The following is a 24,154-nucleotide window of genomic DNA, read 5'->3' as shown; positions in this document are numbered from 1 at the left end:
GGGGCCTCGGAGTTGTGTATATGTTTATGCAGGTTGCATATTTAACTACTCTCGGGGATATCATTCAAAATGTACCTATATGAATAGTTGAGGAGAGGAATTGAGTCCTGCTTATCAATACAATCTCAGTGCTTGGCATGTTAATAGTCTTGGTAAACTAAGTTGTATAATTAAAGGAAATATTCCTAGCTCAGCCCTGCATGACACCCAATAAGCAAGAATGCCTAAATCTAAACTTCGAAGATTATTTTTAGCTAAAAATGTGCAGCCTTTGAATCCAGAAAAACATCACTTCCTAAAGATTTAGATGCCTAATTCTGTATCAATCAGTAACAGATATAATGTGAATTTATATTTGAGGCATAGGGTGACACGCTAAAGATGACACAAAAGATCTTTACAATGGAGCTTACAGTTTTCACACAAACAATAGGTAACACTACAAATATGTACTTTTTAAAATACACAGTAAGTGCTATATTCATTCAGTCTAGGAATATAAGAAGTTCTCACCCTTCTGGGTATTTAGGAAAGGTTTTATGTTATATGACTTAAGTTGGGCCTTGAAAAAAATGATTAGCATTAAGGTAGTTATATGGACGGCTGGAGGTGGAATATTTCAAGTAATTGGTACAAAACACTGGAGGTAGAAATGTATGTGAATCCTTTGAGGAGTTAAGAAGACAGAAATAAGTTTGAGGGAGAAGTATGGTGGGATATAAGATCACAAAAATAGCAGCGGTTAGGCTCCAGAGGATGTAAGATTCCAGGCTGAGCCGTTTGGACCATCATTTTCTGCATTAGTGCAAGCCCTGAATGACATAAAAGGAAAAAAAAAAAAAAATGAAGAAAGAGAATAAGGCAATGAATAGCAAAAGCCTCACAAAACTTCAAACAGGAGAGGAGTCTTGAGCATTCTCTCCCCCTGCTGCCTTTAATGGAAATAATCAACAGGAATGCTGGATGATTACAGTATATTTTTTTCTCGGTGGGAGAGGGAGATTATGTACTCAGAACCATAAAGCATTTTGCTTGCAAAATTAATTCAAATTGACTTGCATAGGAGCACTGTCACATGAATTGAAAACAGCTGAAGAATGGTTAGAAAAAAAAAAGATCACGATAAACAGCAATCAAACTGCTCGGAAAAATACCTGATATTTGGGCCCTGGGGACCTCTGCAAGGCCTGGTTTTATTTAAGATCTTCATTAGTGAATGGGAAGATGGGAGTAAAAAAATCATTATAATCACAAATGGAAACTGGTGCAAATATCAATGAAAGCAGAGAATTTTTTTCAGAAGGAAAAGGATTTTAGGCTCAGACTTTACATTGACTACATCATTTGGCAGAGAAATCTGTAGACAGAGACCTAGAAATCCCTATATCCATGATGGGGAAAAGGAAAAAAATAGGATCAAATATGAAACAGGTGGAGATAATATTGGGATGTGGCTATTCGAAGCAAGTGTATGGATGGTTGTCTTACATCACAGGTGATGTGATGATAACTTGTATATGACTCCTTAGAAATGACCTGAAACTCTGTTCATATTTATGCTCCTTGCTGGTTACACGGACCAATGGAAAATCCATGCAAAAAAAAAAAAAAAAGAGCAGATTGGAAGAATTAAGTGTTTGGGTAGAAGGCTAGACAAAGTGATGAGTGTGTATAACGTTGCTGTACACATTGCAATGTGAAGGAAAAAAAACAGACAAGGGCTGGGATGGAGTGCAGAAGGACTTCACATCATGATGTGCTAACAGGCAGGAACAGATTTAGTCTTGGAGCCATATTTTCCTGAAGAATACTTAATACTTAAACTGTGGTCTGAAGGATGAAGCCTTTAGCTAGCCAACTGCAGTCAGGTTAAGAAGAAAGGATTAACAAGAGGATATCATGGATAAAGGTCATTTTCCAGTTTAAATTTGAAAGTTTCTTTATAATGTAGGAAAAGTGTTTTGAGAGTCTCTAAAGAAAAAATATTTGCACTACTTTACAGTGACTTTAAATATATAAACAGAGTGACACCCAATAAATAATGCATGCATGTCTCAGTCCTACTTTGCAGGAGTACAATTTGACTATTGCTAAATCATTCAATACAACCGCATATATCAAAGACTAAATACAACATTGGTCTCACATGCCAAGCAGTACTGGCCATTTTAAAGAACTTTCTTCATAATTGCTAAGTTTCCATGTGGGAAATCTAAATGCAAAGTTGTGCTTCTTCTAAACTTCAGCGTATGCTTAATGACTGTCTTGAATTCCTTAAATTATTTATCTTAATTACCTTACGGGTTGGGTGTGCGTTTTGTTTTTCTAAAAAATAATGAATACAAAGCTACTTTGGAACAGGATTGTCCTTCATTATGCTGGCATTTGCATTATATAGTATAATATCCATTCCCTTTAGAATTCTTTTCTATCAAATAAAGAGCTTTTCTATACCCGCTAATGTGTTCTTTTTTACCCACTTCAGCATTACTTTAATCTTTATTAGCCTCTCTATGCTTAGTGTGGGCCTCAACGCTTGTCATTATCTTTCTTCTCCTTCAGTAGAAAGCAAAGCCAAAATAAGGTTCTGGCAAAACTCCTCGTGTTCAAAACCAAAATATAAGAGATTAACAGTGTTCAAATATTTCACCTCATTCTTTGCCTTTAATTTGGGGGAGAGGAAATCACTCACAAAATCCCCGTATACACTTTTGCCAAAAATCTGTGTCAGAATAGAAAATCCAGTTTAAGTTTTTCTTTATTCAATAGAACCCACATAAAACACTAACAATGTATTCACAGTCCATTTTGAGTAATTTAAACCTGAGTTATTTTCTATTTCAAAAGTAAATACACAGGTTCTCTTTCTCCAAGAAATCAGAAAATGGAACAAAGTGACACTAAAACAAGAAAAGCTATAAACTCCCGTTTTGAAATGTCTTCTATGTAGGATTATTGCTTGTTCTTTCTCCCCCAGGCAGACAGCAGCTACTATGTCTCCACGTTAGTACAAATACAATTGAAGTCAATATTCTGAAATTTCTCTCAAATGAATAAATTATTATGAGTGATCCTAATAGCCTCTAAGATCAGCATAAGAAAAATTTCAAAATAATGTTTGTCTTCTTTGACTGGAAGAAGAAAAGATAGCAAAAATAAAAGCAGAGCTTGCAATACAATTCAGAGGTGATGCCCAGGGGAATGTGGTGGCTTGCCCATTGTGTGGCACAGGAAATACAAAGAACTCAGTAGGGAAAAGGCAGTTTCCACCAAAGCAAAGGAGGCTGGTGTGTCTTGTGATCATTTGTAACAACAACATGTGGAAAAAAAGAGCAATAGTGGAATTTCTAAGATGTAAGAGCAAAATCTGTTGTAAACAAATACTATAACCATTAATTTTATTCTCATAAGAATAAGCCTCGAAAACATTTGCTAAAAATTTCCAGGAAATGATTCTGTTTGCATCCATGCTTAGACTATACAGATTAATCAATATTATGTGTTCCAGAAGGTGACTGAAATAAATCTAATGTAATTAGAAGAAAGCAAAATACATCTTCAGGGTATGTACAGATAGGCTGGTAAAGCTAAAGATATGAGATTGACAGTTTAAGAGCAGAAAAAAAAGAAGAGAGGAAAGCCTTTAGCAATATAATATGTATTGTAGAAAGAATCTATTGGGTCTACAGTTATTCAACTAAATAATTTAATCAGAAAATTAGGCCAATATATTGCTATGAGGTTTGGTTCTCTATTCCAAGTATTTTCATAATTTTAATTCAAATAGGATTTAAATACAACATAGCTTTAACCTTTAAAGAAAACTACCTATGAAGAGCCAGCCCCGGTGGCCTAGTGGTTAAGTTTGCCACACTCAGCTTTGGCAGCCCAGGTTAGGTTCCTGGGCATGGACCTACACCACTTCTCTGTTAGTAGCCATGCTGTGGTTGTGGCTTACATATAAAATAGAGGAAGATGGGAAACAGATGTTAGCTCAGGGTGAATCTTCCTCAGCAAAAAAGAGGAGGATTGGCAACAGATGGTAGCCCAGGACAAACCTTCCTTGGCAAAAAAAAAAAAGAAAAAAAAGAAAATTAACATGCATATCTTTCAAAGATTTTGCTTATTTTTTTCTAAAGTCTAGACTTGGAATTTCTTAGTATACATTTGTCATTTAATGAGAAAGTGGATACTTGCAGTAATGATGTTCTTATGATTATGAGACAGTTAATTCCAAAAATCCAAAAACTGGGCATCAAGAAAATAGAGGAATAAGAGCGATATCAGCATCATGGTGGAGTGAGATCTTGCCTTAGATCCTTCCCCCTAAGATACAATGAAAAGGACATTCATTAAAAAATAGAGGACATTCACACAACAAAATAGACAAGTGAGAGATCCAAGCAACCATAGATCTGAAAGTGGAGGTGCTGGACCCCCTTGGAGAAAGTGGAAGGAGGTAAGGGAACTCCTTTCCCTCCCCATCAGCAATTTGGGGTGCTGAATTGTGTGTGGCTGTAAGAGGAGAAGTGGGAGGGGCAGCTCTCCACAGAAATGTCTTCACTCTCCAAATTGCTTCCCAGCCATGACAAAGCTCCACAGAGAAGGAGCTAAGCTATTGCAGGTCTGTCTTCATCAAGCCAGCACCCCAGGAGAGGAAATAGTGAGGGCAAAGTGAGAAATGCCAGGATCACACATGCTAAAGAAGGTACCCCTCCCCACACCTGGTGCACCAGCTCGGCCCATCAGCCAAAGCAAGGGACCCCAGCCAGAGTGTCTGCACTTGCATTAGTAAAGCAACAGCTTTAAGCAAGCAATTACAGAAGGTTCCCTGTCAGCATGGATTCCAAAAGATAGGTACAGATGCCAGAAATCATGGCAGTCTCAGAATACACAGCTCCTGCCCCCCACCCAGTGGCAGCAGGTGGAATCTGTGACCAGATAGATACTAACAATATGCAAAGGAATAAATCCACCCCATCAAATAATAAGAAGTGGTATATTAACACTTCAGATCAGAAGGAAAATGACAACCACTCAGAAATCAATCCTGAAGGTAGAGAAATTTACAATCTAAATGACAGAGAATTCAAAATAGCTATCATAAAAAACTCAATGGATTACAAGAAGATTCAGACAGACAATTCAATGAAATCAGGATTAAAACTAATGAATAGACGGAATTCTTCACAAATGAGATTGAAACTATAAAGAAAAACCAATCAGACATGTTAGAGATAAAAAACACAATGATTGAGATAAAGAAAAATCTGGATTCCTTCAATAACAGAGCTGATATTATGGAGGACTGAATTAGCAATTTGGAGGACAGAAATATAGAAAAGCTTCAGATGGAGGAGGAAAGAGAGCTAAGGCTAAAAAGAAATGAAGAAAATCTCCAAGAAGTGTCTGACTCAATTAGGAAATGTAACGTGAAGATTATAGGTATTCTAGAGGGAGAAGAGGAGGAGGAAGGAGCAGAAAGCTTGTTCAAAGAAATAATAGCTGAGAAATTCCCAGCAGTGAGTCCAGCACCTCCACCTTCAGACCTATGGCTGCCTGGGTCTCTCAGATGTCTACTGTGTTGTGTGTATGTGCTCTGTTGGTTTATAAATGTCCTTTTCATTGTATCTTAGGGAGGAGAGTCTAAGGGAAGAGCTCACTCCACTATGATGCTGACATCACTCATTTCCCTCTATTTTTTTGATGCCCAGTTTTTGGATTTTAGGAATTAACTGTCCCATAATCATAAGAACTCCATTACTATAAGTCTCCACTTTCCCATTAAATGATAAATGTATAGTTAGCAAATACAAAACTTGAGGAAGGAGCTGGAATTACAAGTAAAAGAAGCTAATAGAGCTCATAATTACATCAAGGTAAAAAGACCTTCTCCAAGGCATATAGCAATAAAACCGGCAAAAGTCAAAGATAAAGCAAAAATATCAAGGGTGGCAAGGCAGAAGAAAATAACTTACAAAGTTATTTTACAAAGTTATCAGGATTTCAGTGTCTTTCTCAGCAGAAACCTTACAGGTTAGGAGAGAGTGGAATGATACATTCAAAATTCTGAAAGACAAAAACTTTCAGCCAAGAATACTCTCTCCAGAAAAAACATCCTCCGATATGATGGAGAAATAAAAATTTTCCCAGATAACAAAAGCTGAGGGAGTTCATCACCACAAGACCCCCACCACCTACAAGGAGTCTTCAAGAATGCTTTCACACCTGAAAATTTAAAAAAGTGTTTACAAAGCCCTGAACAAGGAGATAAATAGGCAGACAAAATCAGAAAATTGCAGCTGTCTATCACAACAAGTTAGCAAACACTTAACTATAACATTAAAGATAAAGGGAATGAAAACATCAAAAGTACCTATAATCTTGTCATTTTAATCACAAAATCACTAAGCAAAATGGAATAAGTTGTGACAATAACTTAGAAGGGGAAGAGGAAAGAGATAGAACCTGCTTAGACTAAGGGAATAAGAGGCTATCAGAAAATGGACTATCTCATCTACTATACAAACTTCACAGTACCCACTATACAATCAGAATAGAGACACAAATGATAAATAAAGAGAAAACTAATAAACCATCATAAAGAACCACCAAACTGAATTGGCAGTCTGAAATACACAGGATGAGAAACAGGGGACATACAGAACGCCTGGAAAACAAGTGATAAAATGGCAACATTGAGCCCTCATATATCAATAATCACTCTAAATGTAAATGGACTGAATTCCCCAATCAAAAGACACAAAGTGACTAGATGGATTAAAACATAAGACCAACAATATGTTGCCTCCAGGAAACATATCTCAGATCTAAAGACAAACGCAGGCTCAGAGTGAAGGGATGAAAGATGAGACTCAAAGATAATGGCAAATGAAAGAAAGCAGATGTTGCCATACTTATATCAAACAAAGTAGACTTCAAGATAAAAAAGGCAATGAGAGACAAAGAGGGGAAGTACCTAACGATGAAAGGGACTCTCCACCATAAAGACTTGACACTTATAAAAATATATATACCCAACACAAGAGCAACAAAGTACATAAAACAACTATTAATAAACCTAGAAGAAGATATTAACTACAACACAATAATAATAGGGAAAATTAATGCCCCCCCCCAACCTCGATGAATGGAAAGATCATCCAGACAGAAAGTCAACAAGGAAATAGTGGAACAAAACAAAAAACTAGACCAGATAGACTTAACGTGCATATATAGAACAGTCCATCCAAAAACAACAGAACACACATTCTTCTCAAGTGCACATGGAACATTCTCAAAGATGGACATATATTGGAGTAGAAGGCAAGCCTCAATAAATTTAAAAATATTGAAACCACATCAAGCATCTTTTTCAACTATAATGCTAAGAAATTAGAAATCAACTATAAGAAAAATACTGCGGAAGTGACAAATATGTGGAGACTAAACAACATGCTGCTGACCAACCAATGGGTCATTGAGGAAATTAAAGGAGAAATCAAAAAACTTCTGGAGGCAAATAGAAATGAAAATACACCATACCAACTCATATGGAATGCAGCAAAAGTGGTCTTAAGAGGGAAATTCATAGTAATACAGACCCACCCTAACAAACAAGAAAAATCTCAAATAAGCAATCTTAAACTACACCTAAAATAACTAGAAAAAGAAGAAAAAACAAAGCCCAAAGTCATCAGAAGGAGGAAAATAGTGAAAATTAGAGCAGAAATAAATGAAATTGAAAGCAAAAGAACACTAGAAAGGATCAATGAAACTAAGAACTGGTTTTTTGAGAAGATAAAGAAAATTGATAAATCCTTGGCCAGGCTTACTAAGAAAAAAATAGAGAAGGCTCAAATAAATAATATGAGAAATGAAAGAGGAGAAATCACAATGGATTCCATAGAAATACAAATGATTATAAGAGAATACTATGAAAAAGTATATGGACAATCTAGAAGAAATAGATAAATTCTTAGACTCATACATCCTCCCAAAACTGAATCAAGAAGAAATAGAGAATCTGAATAGACCAATCACAAATAGAGAGATTGAAACAGTAATAAAAACCCTCCCCAAAAATAAAACTCCCTAATCAGATGGTTCCTCTGGAGAATTCTACCAAACAGTCAAAGAAGATTTAATACTATCCTTCTCAAACTACTCCAAAAAATTAAAGAAGATGGGCCACTTCCTAACATTTTATGAGGCCCACATCCCCCTTATCCTAAAGCTGGACAAGAACAACACAAAGAAAAAAAATTACAGACCAATATCACTGATGAACATAGATGCAAATCCTCAACAAAATATTGGCAAGCCAAATATAGCAATACGTTAAAAAGATCACATACCATGATCAAATGGGATTTATACCAGGGACACAGAGATGGTTCAACAACCACTAATCAATGAATGTGATACACCACATTAACAAAATGAGGAATAAAAACCCCATGATCATCGCAATAGATGCAGAGAAAGCATCTGACAAGATCCAATATCCATTTTTTATAAAAGCTCTCAATAAAATGGGTATAGAAAGAAAGTACCTCAACATAATAAAGGCCATATATGACAAACCCACAGCCAACATCATATTCAATGGGGAAAAACTGAAAGCCATTCCTCTGAGAACAGGAACAAGACAAGGGTGCCCACTCTCACCACTCTTATTCAACATAGTACTGGAGGTTTAGGCCGCAGCAATTAGGCAAGGAAAAGAAATAAAGGATATCCACATTGGCAATGAAGAACTGAAATTCTTGCTGTTTGTATATGACATGATCTTATATATATATATGTAGAAAACCCTAAATAATCCATCAGAAAACTACTGGAAATAATCAACAACTACAGCAAAGTTGCAGGGTACAAGATCAACTTAAAAAAATCAGTTGTATTTCTATACTCTAATGACAAACTAACAGAAAGAGAAGTCAAGAATACAATTTCATTTACAATCACAACAAAAAGAATAAAATATCTTGGAATAAATGTAACCAAGGAGGTGAAAGACCTATAGAATGAAAACTGCAAGAGATTATTTAAAGAAATCGATGACATAAAGAAATGGAAAGATATTCCATGCACATGGATTAGAAGAAAAAATATAGTTAAAATATCCGTACTATCTAAAGTAATTTACAGATTCAATGTAATCCCAATCAGAATCCCAGTGATGTTCTTCTCAGAAATAGAACAATGAATCCTAAAATTCACATGGGGCAACCAAAGACCCCGAATAGCTAAAGCAATCCTGAGAAAAAGGAACAAAGCTAGAGATATCACAATCTCTGACTTCAAAATATACTACAAAGCTATAGTAATCAAAACAGCATGGTACTGGTACAAAAACAGACACACAGATCAGTGGAATGGAATTGAAAGCTCAGAAATAAAACCATACATCTATGAACAGCTAGTCTTCAACAAAGGAGCTTAGGACATACAATGGAGAAAGGAAAGGCTCTTCAATAAATGGTGTTGGGAAAACTGGACAGTCACATGCAAAAGAATGAAAGTAGACCATTATCTTACACCTACACAAAGTTGAACTCAAAATGGATCAAAGACATGAAGGTAAGACATGAAACCATAAAACTCTTAGAAGAAAATATATGCAGTACATTCTTTGACAGTGGTCATGCAAGGATCTTTTTGAAGACCATGTCCACTCAGGCAAGGGAAACTAAAAAAAACAAAAAATAAACAAATGGGACTTCATCAGACTAACAAGCTTCTGAAAGGAAAAGGAAATCAGGGATAAAATGAAAAGACAACCCACCAAGTGGGAAAAAATATGTGTAAGTCATATTTCTGACAAGGAGTTAATCTCCAAAATACGTAAAGAACTCACACAACTCAACAACAAAGAAACAAACAAAAAATGGGCAGAGCATATGAACTGACATTTTTTCAAAGAAGATAAACAGATGGCCAAAATGCACATGAAAAGATGTTTAACATCACTAATCATCAGGGAAATGCACAACAAAACTACGCTGAGATATCACCTTATATCCCTTAGAATGGCTATAATCACCAAGACAAAAACTAGGAAATGGAGAGGATGTGGAGAAAAGGGAAGCTTCATACACTGCTAGTGGGAATGCAAACTGATGCAACCACTATGGAAAACAGTATGGAGATTTCTCAAAAAATTAAAATAGAAATACCATATGATCCAGCTTTCCCACTACTGAGTATTTATCCAAAGAACTTGAAATCAACAATTCAAAGAGACTTATGCACCCCTATGTTCATTGCAGCATTATTCACAATAGCCAAGATGTGGAAGCAACCCAAGTGCCCAGCGACTAATGAATATATAAAGAAGATGTGGTGTATATATATATACAATGGAATACTACTCAGCAATAAAAAAAGATGCAATGGTACCATTCACAGCAACATGGCTAAACCTTGAGGGTATTACGTTAAGCGAAATAAGCCAGGCAGAGAAAGATAAACACCGTATGATTTCACTCATGTGGAAGATAAACTAACATGTCAACAAAGAGTAGAGATTACTGGTTACCAGAGAGGAAGGGGTTTGAGGGGGTGGACATTAAGGGGTAAAGGGGCACATTTATATGGTGACTGACAAATAATGATGTACAACTGAAAATTCAGTGTTATAAACCATTATGACTTCAATAAAATAAACATAGAGGGATATTCTATGATAAAAATAAATGTACTGTCAAGCCACAAAAAGGCATAGAAAAACATGAAATGCATGTTGCTAAGCAAAGGAAGTCAATCTCAAAATGCTAAAACTGTGATTCCAGCTCATGTGTGACATTCTTGAAAAGGCAAAACTATAGGGACAGTAAAAAGATCAGTATTTGCCAGGGATTAGGGAGGAAGAGGGAGGAAAGGACCAAGGGATGAAGAGGTGGAGCACAAGGGAGTTTTAGGACAGTGAATTTGTTCTGTATTACGCTGTAATGGTCAATACATATCATTATACATTTGTCAAAACCCATAGAACGTATAACAGAAAGGGTGAACTCAAATATAAGCTATGGCCTTTAGTTAATAATAATGTTTCAATATTGACTTACCAATTGTAACAAATGTGCCACACCAATGCAATATGCTAATAAGAGTGGAAACAGGGATAGAGGATATTGAGATGGTGTACAGGAACTCTCCATACTTTCTTCTTACTCTTCTGTAAACCCAAAATTTCTCTAAAACAATAAAGTCTGTTCACTTTAAAAAATCCACAACGCAAGAAAATTTACAAATAATTTAAAATAAAACCTTATGAAAAAATAGAGGGATGACAATAGAGTCCATGATGAAATCAATGAATTCTCAAGCCTCTTTATTATTCCTTAGCCCCATTCTTAAAAATCACAATTACTGTTAAAATTATGCCCTAATGGGTTGAAGCCAAAAAAGTTTGAGAACCTCCGTTAAAATATTAATAAACGGTGCTCTGGAGGAAAACAAATAGTTACTCAAACAAGCAGTGAAATTCAGAATGGAGGGCAACTATGCATATTTTACATCAATTAAGCCAGTCTGTATTTGGCTTGTTTGTTTTAGTTTCTGTTTAGAATTAAAGATCAGTTCTGAAAAGACTGTTTTTAAAAAAAGCTTACAACTCTTTCCCTTAATTTTATTCAAAGTGAGACTGGAGTATAGGATCCCACATTGGGGTGTTGAGGTATGAAAACTTTTAACGTCTACTTACTTCATTGAATAGTCAAATGTCAAAGAGATAGCTAAGTGGTTGTTCCCTTTTAACTACTAAAATATTGCTTTCTAGCTACATCTGAAAGCAGTAATATGGAAGGTTTTTAATCAGCCGTCATCTTCTCTATATCTTTAGTGATTTAGGGATCACGTGGTGCATTCAAATACATTATCTTATTTATCCTAAAAACAACACTTCAAGATAGATGATAATAGCCATCTACTCCCACTTAGCAAATAGAAAAGCTGAGATTCACAGAGGTCCCAAAAATAATAAAGTGAATTAAAGACATAGCTGAGAGTCAGGTTAATCCATCCTTTTAATTATCTATTTATCTAATCATATTTATTATATACACATAATATAACAAACGCAACTTATATATTTGAGCACCTATGTGCTACATATTTTTTTGAATTCCTTATATAAACTGTAAGTCAGGGCACCATCCAGAGCCTAGTCAAATCTCGGGAGACCTAACTGTTTGGAGAGCTCACCTCTAGTTTAAATAATCAGGGTCCTGGAAGACCTAGGTTTGAAATGGCCTCAGTCTCTTGCCAACTGCATATCCTTAGGCAAGTCACTTACTCTTACTGAGCCTCATTTTCCTCAACTGCAAAAAGATTACTAAGCATCTCTTTTTGCATTGTCATCTTTAGTACTAAATGAATGTATATACATGACAGAGTATGTTTTTCATGGCAAGACAATTAGAAACAGTTATGCGACACCACATGTGCCAAATACAAAACACATGCTCTTCCCATTGGTGTCAAAAACTACTTGAATGACCTTGAGCAAATGCTGTCACCTCTTTGACACTTTTGTATATGTATAGAAAGAAGAGATAGAACTAGACAGCATTTCATCTACCACATTGCTCTAACACTCTGACTACTCATTCTGAAAATAACAATGCAGCCTCATACTCCAGGACGTCAGGACTTCTGTTTTCTTTCTTCACTGCTATGACCCTGGTGCCCAGAAGAGTGACTGGCACATGCAAAGTGCCAATACGTATCTATTGAATGAATGAATCCAGAAAATATGCACAAAATCAAACTTTACTGAAACATAATACTTCTAGATATATTCAGAATAAAAAAACAGAAGGAGAGTTCAAGTTACTACTGTGAGGTAGACACACCCACACCCACCCACACACACACACACACACATACAGTCTATCTGATACACTGTGGCTAAAAAAGCACATGCTGAAGCCCAAATTCAAATGATAGGTCCTAACTAAAGTGAAGCACTCAAACAAAACTAGGAAGAAACCTTCTGAGCAAGTAACAATTAGAGAACTTTTTAAAAAACAAAGTTCCTCCTGAAACAAAAGAAAATCCTGATGCTTGTGCAATATTAAAAACATGACATGACTCCGCAGTAGTGTCAACATTATAGACTGGCAACTTAAATGATCGAAGGGTGTAAGGTGGAAAACCAAGTCAAACAGGAGAATTTGCTTCCTCTCTTAAAAGAACAGCCCTTACTCAGCTTTGGGCTGTTGAGGTCATAGGAGGCAGTTAGCTCCGGCTTTCTGAAACTTCCAACTGAATAGAAAAATTCAGATTTTACATGAAGGCCCCATTCTTTAAGTGCCGACAATAAATTCATATAGATATATGCAAAAAGAAACAAAAAACCTGATGGACTGGTGAATCTCTTAGTATGAGGAGAAAAGAAATGCAACAGAAGGTCAAAGAAAGAATGTTTACTGAGTACCAACCTTTGCCAAGCCCTACTCTTGGTCCCACTTTTTCATCCTCATGCAAACCTATATCTCAGTAATTTATACCCCATCTTACAAATTAAAAAAACACCAGCCCCATGGTGCAGCAGTTAAGTTTGCATGTTCTGTTTCTCAGCGGCCCGGGGTTCGCCAGTTTGGATCCCAGGTGCAGACATGGCATCGCTTGGCAAAAGCCATACTGTGGTAGGCATCCCATGTATAAAGTAGAGAAAGATGGGCATGGATGTTAGCTCAGGGCCAGTCTTCCTCAGCAAAAAAAGAGGAGGATTGGCGGTAGTTAGCTCAGGGTTAATCTTCCTCAAAAGAAAAAAGTTATCTTTCCAAGAAATACTTATTATTCTATTATACACCAGAGCCAAGTTTTAGAAACACTGGATAGTGGTAAATAAGAGATAGCTACAAGAAGCCTAGGAGCTTACAAGCTTCGAAAGAGTTTTACAGGTGCCATGATTGTTTCTAGGAAGCGTATGGAATGCGTGCATAACTACAAGGAATGAGTAACAGCGTTTCTCCTAAGTACTTTCCCAATTCTTAGGTGCAGATTTGGTGAGTGTTTTTTATCAGTCTAAGAAATAAAATACTAAAATATTCATTCCTAAGGCCTGAAGTTCAGGAAAATGTTCTGAAAAAAGAATATTCTTCTTTACTTAGCATAATAAAGGCTTTCGGACTGGGAGAGCTGAGTCAGATCAAATCAAGACAGCCTTACAAGAGCAGTCTTCCAGGGAGCTAGCAGGTCAAATAATGACAATTCTCTGGGCTCAAGACTTTGAAGAACCTCCTACTTCACTCTGCCCCCATCAGTGCTTGCCAGACTGCTGGTTTTCATCACGATGGCAGATTTTTGGGTTTTCAAGGGAACCTCACATCTGGAGGGGCAAGGAAGGACATAGAGCACCTCAAAATGCCATAAAGCTAGCTGTTCTAACAAAATTCATCACTTTTCTTGAATAAATGTTCCCTGGATTGCTCCAAGACTTTGGTTAATTTCCAGAGTTCTAGACAGTTGATTCTGACAATGCTTGTCAGTTTTCTCATGGCTTTTATGGAGGAGGAAATTTTCAGAGGCCCTTACTCCACAATTTTTGCTGACATCCCTCTGAGGATCTATATTTCTCCTGGAATTAGATCACTTATCAAATCATAAATGGCACAGCCTACGAACAATATATTAAAAGTATATATACTTCTTATTAGAATTACTTGTACTTTGCACATTTTCTTTAAAATATAATTTAAAATTTTCCTTCATTTTGCATTTCAGTGACGTAACACAAAATATAACACCTAGATTCCACACACGTTCCTCATAGTTGGACAAGCTCAAATTCACTAAATTTCTCTAAATTAGCTTCTTATTCTTCACTATTAACATCAGGCATAGATACATCAAAAGAGATATCACTCAAAAAATTACAAGAATTTTGAAAAAAATACTCAAAAATCCTGAACAAAATTGACACTATACTAACAATTAAAATAGAAAGAAAAACAAAGCATGAAGTGTTTGAATGATCGGAAAGTATTCATTCCTGATACAAAGGGATTATGTTTTTTATAAAGGAATCAATTGTGCTTTATACAGAAGTCATGCACAAAATTGAGTAATTTCCCTCAAAATTTCTAATTGTAGGAAGAATTGCATCAGATTTACCCTCACAGATACACTCTGTCAAACCTTGTCTGATAACTTCTGAACAGAAACAAGAGAAACACAAAACTAAATTCAAAGAGAATCTGATATATTTTCTCAGGCTTTTAAAAAATTAATTTCAACTCAATGTGTCAGCTATCTTCTCAGAAAGGGCAATTTAAAATATTTATGTAATAAATCATTGTTGCTATGTGAGAAAATGCAGACTACAAAATATATTCATAGGTCCTCATAAATGGATGTTAGTCAGCCATCTACTTGTATAGGGGTGATGATATGAAAGAAAGAAAAGAATGTGGGGGTGAGGGTGGGAGGAGAAAAATGAAAGAAAGTAAAAGAGAGGCAGACAGAGAACATACGCCATTATGTTGGCACTGGCTATCTGAGTGAGACAATTATTTTCTCATTTGGTTCATCTGATGTTCTAATATCTTAACAATCTACTAGTATTACTTTATCTATATTATACCTCTAAATGCAACCATAATTTTTAACACCCAAAAAGAAATACCAAGTTAATGAAAAAAGAGAAAACACATTGAGATTAGGATGTTAACATATAAATTACTATGAATTAGAACAACTAATACTACTTGTTTGCTTTCATAATGATAACTTTCTTAGTAAAGGACTGATTAACATACCTGATTTACTCATCAAATGGGAAAAACAATTAAAAGTTTTGGCTATATGGCTGTTATAACCAGATTTATTATAATATGCAATTACTTAAACTGAAATTAATCTTCAAAGGCATATGAAATATTATTAGTGTGAATAACTTTCTAAATTAATTACATAAATACACTATATTATGAAGTTTTAAGTATTCAAATTGTTTAATTTTTTTCTTAAAGTGGAGGATTGAAAATATTATTTGTCTTTGTCACAGGTGGTTCCATAATGAATTTGGGTAGTTTTAGCTTAAAAATTAGAAAATAGATGATATTAAAGTTTTTATATAATAAAAATCTCTCAAAGTCTAAATTGTTTTTAATATAATACTCATGCAATACGGTCAATATTTTCTGTGTGATATAATGATTTTATGTCATGATATTTCACTTACGCTTTCAGTTTCCATCTTAATACGGATGTGTTTTTAACTGAGCAAAAGATAGTGGAACACTTTTTAATATAATCTGTGTACTATTAGTTAGATTAATTGGATTGTTAGTATTATAAATACATTAATATGTGTATTGTTAAAAAACTGGCTTACCTAATTTTCAACCAAAAGACTATTTTTAATGTACACCAGTAAAATAATTTACTAATAAAAACAATTGTTGATTATAAAAATCTTCCAATGAAACATCTTTTCTGAAAATTTTCAGTGAAGAAAAAATTTAAGAATTGAAAGAAAGCCTTTGAAGGATGACTGACCTGATAATCTGAGAAATTTCTAATCTCAATGGAATTTAAAGGAATTTCTTATAATATTTTCATTCCCTGATGTAGGGAATGAAGTACAAAATAAGTCAGTCCTAAGTGTTGGAATCAACACGGGTCATTGACATGTTAACTTTTATTTCCTATCCAATATAACTACAATAATGGCAAATCAGCAGCAAATCAAATGCTTTTTCTTTTTACATACATAAACCAATTCTAAAAGTTTGTGGGTTGTTTCAATCTGAAACTCTCCTGAATGCTGAAGGAAACTTCACATTACTTTACAGAGAAATTCTCAGAGAGGAAGATAAAATATTTGTTATTCGGTCATTGAAATCCCTTCCCTATTTGCTCCCTTCTCCAGGTCAGAGCTAATTTGAGGTCTCCTTCCTTCCCCCACCCACACATAGCCCTCCTCTTTTAACAACAAATATGTCCAGTGAATTTTCAATCATACACAACATTTAGCATGACGTCTACTTAGGCAGCTTAAGCTGTAGGGAAAATTTCATAAAGGCTTACCCCATTTTTCGGAAAAGCAATCCATCCCAGGTCGCCCATGACAGTACGTGAATCCAGTAAATTCACTGAAAGAGAAAGAACACAAAGCTGAGTGAAATATATAAAAAGCCACCACTATTTCACAGAGTTATTAAGAGTGCATATTGTTTACATAATGGAAATTAGATTAAGCATTTATTAAGATGAATACAAGGGTTACAATTTAAAGAAAACATTATTTGGATGCAAGAGGACAAGTGATTTTGAATAAACAGTTGGAGAACAATTACAGCAAAAATACATAAACAAATCATCACCCTAAGTGCTTTCTGGTCAACAAGAATAAAGGAAAAGAATTAATAATAAGGAAAAGAAAAAACGAAAGGTCCACAAAAAACTGTAGGGACCATGCTGCTTTTTTAAAGGCTCTAGGTCTTGGGATTAAGCTGCAGACATAAAATTGTGGCATAATGTACTGTATTTTCTTCTGGAAAGCTGTCATAAAGCAATTAACAAATAATTTACATTAAACAGCAATAAACTATTCCCAAGCTTGTAACATTTTTTTGCAATAGCAACCGAAATCTGTAATCCAAATTGCAAGTTTAATTAAGAAATAAATCTAAACACCCTTAACCAAGCCAAGGAAATTACAGCAGCTCTCAGGATTGTTGCTATAGTTGTGTCCACTGCATTCCCAAAGGTATCTTCTACTACTTATATATAACCAAGCCTAAAATATGATTCTTACAGAACTATCAGCTACATTTTTGAAAGGCAGATCTCAATTCTGGCTTGATATCCTAAAGTATTTGGAAACTCCCAGGATGGAAGTCTGAATATTATTATTTCAAAAGGAAGACATGGAAAAGTATGTATGTACACACATGTGCATGCACACGTACAAACAAACACAGTATTTATTTTTCAGTACATTCACTTACTGTTCCCCTCAAATCAAACTAGCTTAAAGGGTGTTGTGTAGTCAAAATGCTTTAGACCAGGATCATAAATCAATATCTTTCCCTCTTATGAGTCTATCTGGTACACCGTGCAGCTGAACCACTTTGCATGAGCATAGCATTTGGACCCAAAAGGGAAGCACTTGGGTTATCTCTCATCAGAGGTAGTGGAGCTTCTTTAAACCACATTCAAAAGCCAATACCTTGAAATGCCAACAGTTCTAAAAAAGATGATTCTAGGGGGCCAGCCCTGTAGCCAGGTGGTTAAACCTTTGCGGTTTAACCAGGTTCGCAGGTTCAGATCCCGGGTGTGGACCCACTCCACTTGTCAGCCATGCAGTGGAGGCATCTCACATACAAAGCAGAGGAAGACTGGTGCAGATGTTAGGTCAGGGTGAAACTTCCTAACACACACACACAAAAAGATGGTTCTATCTGCAAGTGTAAGCCTGGGATACTACAGTATTAACAGATGATGGGCTGAGAAATGTATTATAATACTTTTATAAGAGAATATAAGATAAAGTTATTATCAGTGAGGAAATCAAGATCAGAACTGAAATAAAAATTTTCTACACACTGTAGAAATTATGTGCATTTAACCCTTATTATCTGTCATTTTATTTCATATAACATATGCAAACATACATATCTTATAAACAAAGGTGTCTATAATATTAGTAATCTAAAGATAAATCAAAAACAAAACTTTTAGAAAACACACAGAAATATACTCAATACCACATATATATTTGCATGTTCGATATACATACATATATACATAAATTTGTGTGTCCAATGTACTTTGTTATTTCCCTCATTAAGTTCTGAGCTCTTTACCTATAACAATGCGTGCTTATAGAATGTTTGTATCATCTTGAGCCTACACACATCATATTGACTTTAGGGAATAATAAAATAAATAATTGGTGCAATAATTCCCTTTTTAAAAGAAATTGACCTAACTGAAAAAACCATTGTTTAAAACAGCAAAAACAAAAAAACAAATTAAAACTGTTCCCCTGTCCACTGACCTTGCAAATCCTCCAGTCATTCCACTAAATCTAATTTTTCAATTACATCCGTACTTTTCTTTTTACTCTATTGTGGGCTTTCCTGGTTTCCATGGGAATAAGGCTACACTAAACTTAAATGTCCTTGTCCTCATTTTAGTTTTTCTGGGACACTAGAGCTGTGTCTAGACATGACTAAATACCAGGGGAGTGCAGAACCTAAATCGTTATGTTTATTCATCTTGATTCATTTGATTCGCCTTTGATATTGAGCAGCAGCATATCTGTGTAGACTAGATAAAGCAGAGCAAGTCAGCAAACTCAAGGCCTTCTACGATGACGGCAGTGAAATTGAACTTAATCCTGTGGTGGCAAACTGATGTGCATAGGAATTCTAAGAATTCATAACCAGCCTGCCATGAGAAACACAGCATTCCTTGTAGACCTCTTAATAATATGTGGATCTTGAAATCTTCTTTATTACCAACAGAATTCCAGATGTCTTTCTAAAGTTTAGTTACTTTCACTTGAATTAACTTTAATCTAAATTACTATTTTTACTCTTTTTTGGCTTAAAATACCTATGTGTGTGAAAGTAAACGAGTGAACTCAAAATGCTATCGTGGCTGTTAATACAATTTATTGGGCATCTTCAATATTGGAATACATTACTAAACGTGTGAAAATAGCCACCATAGGAATGTATATTATCTCATGATTATCTTGTCAAAGGTTGTCTTCAGAAAAATAGATAAGTGGGTTTATAGGAAATACATGCATGTCACTTCCCACTACTGTCAGAAGTTGCCTTCCTGATTTCATAAAATTCACAATGCAAAGTAGATATTTATATATACCATTACAGAATTGGAAATTGAAGGAAAATTAGATGTTCTAGGCAATTACTTGCAGACTTCTATATTGTAATTTTGTTCATATAATGCAGAGAAAATTGAGATTTGATGCCCCAGGGGAAATAGCCAAAATGATATATACAGATAGACAGATATATATCTATATGTGTAACTTACATATAGATATCCAAGTCTAGATCTATATAGATCTTTAGAGAAAGGGAGAGCTTTCTTTTACCTCCCAGTTTTGCACATGCCTTGTTAGCTTTCTCAAATGCCCTTCCCCCTTTCTGAACTGCTAACTCCTCATTTCTCCTACAAAACAAATTTCAGGAACTGCCTTCTCCAGGAAGCCATATCTGATCCTCCTTTTCCTTAATTTATGTAAGGTATTATTACTGAATATTCTAATAACACCCAATTCTTATCTCCAAAGCACTGAGTACACAAAATTGTGTTTTTCCCCTAAAAGAACACTACATTTGACTAATGCCTATGACCCTAGCCTGAGCTCAAAACAGCTAAATCGCTGTTTGTCTTACGAATGAATTGTTTGGTCAGTGGGCAGATCAGGGGGACATGTGTGAATCAACATACACTCGTGGTTCTCCACATGGACATATGCTAAATTCTGAAGACATCTTTGATTATCAAAAGTGGAAGGTAGGGGCAGTATTTGCTACTGGTATCTCATTCGAAGAAGCCAGATATACGACCAAACATCCTTCAATGCACACCAAAACTTCCCCCACCCCCAGGAAATAATTATCTGGCTCAAATTTCACTAATGTCCAAGCTGAGAAACCCTGGTATATACCTACGATGCTAATAGAAAATCTCTACTTCCAAAATTTTTGTATAGTGCATCAGTAGCATGATCTTCATTAACAGAAGTTAGCATATTTGGAGGCATCCCTTATGGATCAAAATACTACTTCTATTTAAAGAAATAGAAGTAACAAAATTTGAAGTCTTATTTTGAGAAAAATGGAGTATTCTTATTCCCCAACACCTCTAAATTATTTTTCACATAACCAATATAACTATTATTATAGCTGTTCTTATTTGTGCTCTAATAATTTCTTAACATTCATGATGGCATGTATGAAAAAGCACTATGCCACTGATATTATTAATACTTCCATTTCCGCCACTACTTAAGCCTGTTACACAAAAAACAGAAGTTTAGACATAGGCTATATATAAATGTGAGTTTTCAGAAGCTCATTTTCCAATTTCACTATCAAATTTATTAAAAGTGGGGATTGGCATAATGGAGCACAGTCACTAAGTATCTTCTGTGCTACAATTACAGTAATTAAATTGTTCTCAACAGTATATATGCTTGTTGTAAATTGCAATGAATACACAATGAATATTGATCTTCATTGTACAACTTAATTAAAACTTGTCCAGGAGAAGTCACTAATGAATATAATTAGAGGAAATGTTTGATACCACAGTTACGCAGGAAGACGTTAATTAGATATCAGAAATTTTTTGAAAAATGTTGTTATTCTGTTATTTATATTTTAAAATAAAGTCACGCCATTAAACTGAGAGACAGCCTTCAAGGTCATTTTTCCCTCAGCCATTGTATAATTACAATGAAGATGGGCATATTGGTTGGTATTCTAATCAGTAATTAAGAAGATTGATTCTCCAAGAGAAATAACTCTACAGGGGTCAATGAGTATGTAGTCTGTTGCAAATTCCTAAAGTTAGTATAGGGAAAAAAAAGACTGACACAGGAAATTGTTAAGAAGTAAAAATCAGTTAACTCTCTGTCCAACCAAACAGCAGATTATAATAGAAACTAATTCAAACTCATCTTAAATATGCTTCAATTTTAATACTACACTCTAATAATTTTAATTCTTTCTTGAACAAACAGAGGGAAGCTTTTAAAGAATTTACTTTTAGAAAAGCCAGAGGGTTGCTAACTCATTCTTTTTGTTGGGATTCAAGTGAGGCAAGGAGAGGACAGAATGAATAAAATAGAATATGCATAAGAAGACTCGTAAATCCTCAACTTTACAGATCCTAACAAAGATTAATTCGAGTTAATACAAATATGCTTTTCAATGATTATAACTTTCGAATATTCATAACTTGCTGTGTATCACTTTGACTCTGTTGCTTCCTCCTTAACATCATGCTCATATTAGTTATAAAAAGCAGAAAAATTTTATTGGATTCTCCAGGAAAAAGATGCGTTTTGAGCCTTTGAAGAGTCAAAAGACAGCTCAAAGATCCTCCATTCCACCATCAGCAGTGGGCAAGTCTTGAGAGAATTTGTGACCCTTGATGACATGAAGGGAAAGTAGAGCCAGTGTATTCTTACTCTTACTATTATTTCTGTTTTTCCCATGATCTTTGCATTAAGAAACAAACACAACTATAACGGTAGTTGGATCTCCCCCACAGTGTGAAGACAGAATAATTTGAATTAGCAGCAGAGGACGGAATTCTCTTCCTCTAAAGGCATTGAATCAAAGTCCCATTGCATACAGTAGAATTTTGATGGATGCTTGCCTATTGATTTCCATTTAACAATATCAGAAAAGATACTGGATTCAGTTACAGCACACATTCAACTAATCTGTGAGAACAAACCCCAGATATACAGCTGTCCAGCCTCTCTCCATGGTCCCATTCTACGCGGATGTGATTTCTTGCTTCCAGGCTAAATTTTATAATTTGACAACTGCTGCAGGGAACAAAGAACAGTTGATAAAATGAGTGCAAGGAAAGAGGACATGTGTTTCCCATTGGAAAACTCAATTTGTAAATTTAGTAAAAATTATGTTATAGGTTTAGGGGGTTACATAGATTTCTGGCATCCCTTTCCTTGAAGGCAAGAATCTATAACTGACTGTATTTCCATAGACAATAAGTAGGAGAGTATTCATTTATTTTCCAATTCTGAGCAACCTGTCTATATAATCATTTTTAGAAAGAAGAAATAAAAATGTGGGGAAAGGAACTTATTCAACGCTTACTACGTATCAGGCACTCTAAGAGGCAACTTATATATGTTTTTTCATTTAATCATCTCAACAAACCTATAGGCTCCAAAGAACACTGAAAGCTTGCAGCTCCATTCAGACCCCCAGCAGGGAAATCAAGGAGGAAAACTGGAAGCAGTATCTGAGGCCTGCATGACAGAACATGAGCTCTGCTTATGGCGTCCCACAACCAAGTCCCTCCCTTACTTAGAGCCTGGACATTACACACCTTGATTACAGTCACCTATCTCCCTGGATACCCAAAGGCCATGAACTAAACCCTAATCATGAATGGATCTACTTTATTTTTATAAGAGCCATGGCTGCTGAACACTGCTTGAGAAAAAACACAACAAAGGAAATTGATTCCATTATAAATTAACAGTGGTTTCAAATGGCCCATCAACATTACCTGACAAATTTACTATCTTTGGGAAATCAATTCTTTCACACATTAACCACAAAGGATTTTGTAAAGTTTTAGTTAAAAAATATTAAAAAATAAACCCCACACTCTTTTCTAGCTAATGTCCTCTTCTAAACTCAGATTACTGAATGAGTTGTCAATACCTCGATCTCTTTCTGTATATACGCTTCGCTCTTTATCTAACCCACTGCAATCCGGCTTCAAACTGAACATTCTACCAAAACTTCTGCTATAAAGTTCACTAGTGATAATCATGTAGCTCTGAGTTCCTAATTTGCCTTATCTTTTGGCAGCATTTGGCCATGACTCCCATGGACAAGGACTCTCACCCTTTAGTTTCAATGACAACATATTTCTGTGGTTTTCTTCTAGCTCTCTGGTTACTTGTTTCCATTAGAAACTACTCTTTCTGTACCAACTTTTGAAGCCTTGGCTTTGAACAATGCTCTATTTTTGTACTGTCTTTATACCACTCTACACCAGTGATTCTCAACTAGGACTTAACATCAAATTAAAAAAAGAAGCATTTTGAAAGAATAAATGTCTTGGTGTCAGTCTATCTGTACTGAATCAGACTATTTATGATGGAGAATGGATAATATATTTATTTTTTGTTTCTTGGTTGGTTGGTTTTAACAGAGATAGTAGCTTATATCCCTATGTAAAGATCGCTCTAGAAGAACTTATGAAATTCCAAGTCTTTAGTTATAATGTAAATGTTAATGACCCCCAAATCTATATGTCTTGTCCATTTCCCAATCCTGAAATTCTTATCAATTTGTAGAACTTCCTGCTGGTTATTAACACATTCATGACATGTAGTCATCCCAAATTCAGCCTGTCCCAAAATGAAAAAAGTATCTTCCTT

The 24,154-nt window shown here is 35.2% G+C and overlaps 1 protein-coding gene across 12 annotated transcripts in view; it reads right to left on the bottom strand.

Annotated features, from left to right (window-relative positions):
• Window positions 1-24,154, bottom strand: part of EPHA5 (EPH receptor A5) — a 330,237-nt gene that overhangs the window by 285,519 nt on the left and 20,564 nt on the right. For all 12 annotated transcript variants that reach the window (XM_023638037.2, XM_023638036.2, XM_070262404.1 and 9 more), the window contains exon 2: window positions 17,044-17,108. In XM_023638037.2, coding sequence (XP_023493805.1) covers window positions 17,044-17,108 — 65 coding nt within the window. The remainder of the gene's footprint in view (window positions 1-17,043; window positions 17,109-24,154) is intronic.

The sequence above is a fragment of the Equus caballus genome, chromosome 3 (assembly GCF_041296265.1).
Source record: "Equus caballus isolate H_3958 breed thoroughbred chromosome 3, TB-T2T, whole genome shotgun sequence".
Lineage (NCBI taxonomy): Eukaryota > Metazoa > Chordata > Mammalia > Perissodactyla > Equidae > Equus > Equus caballus.
Note: the sequence above shows the minus strand (reverse complement) of the source record. Positions and strands in the feature narration are given on the sequence as shown.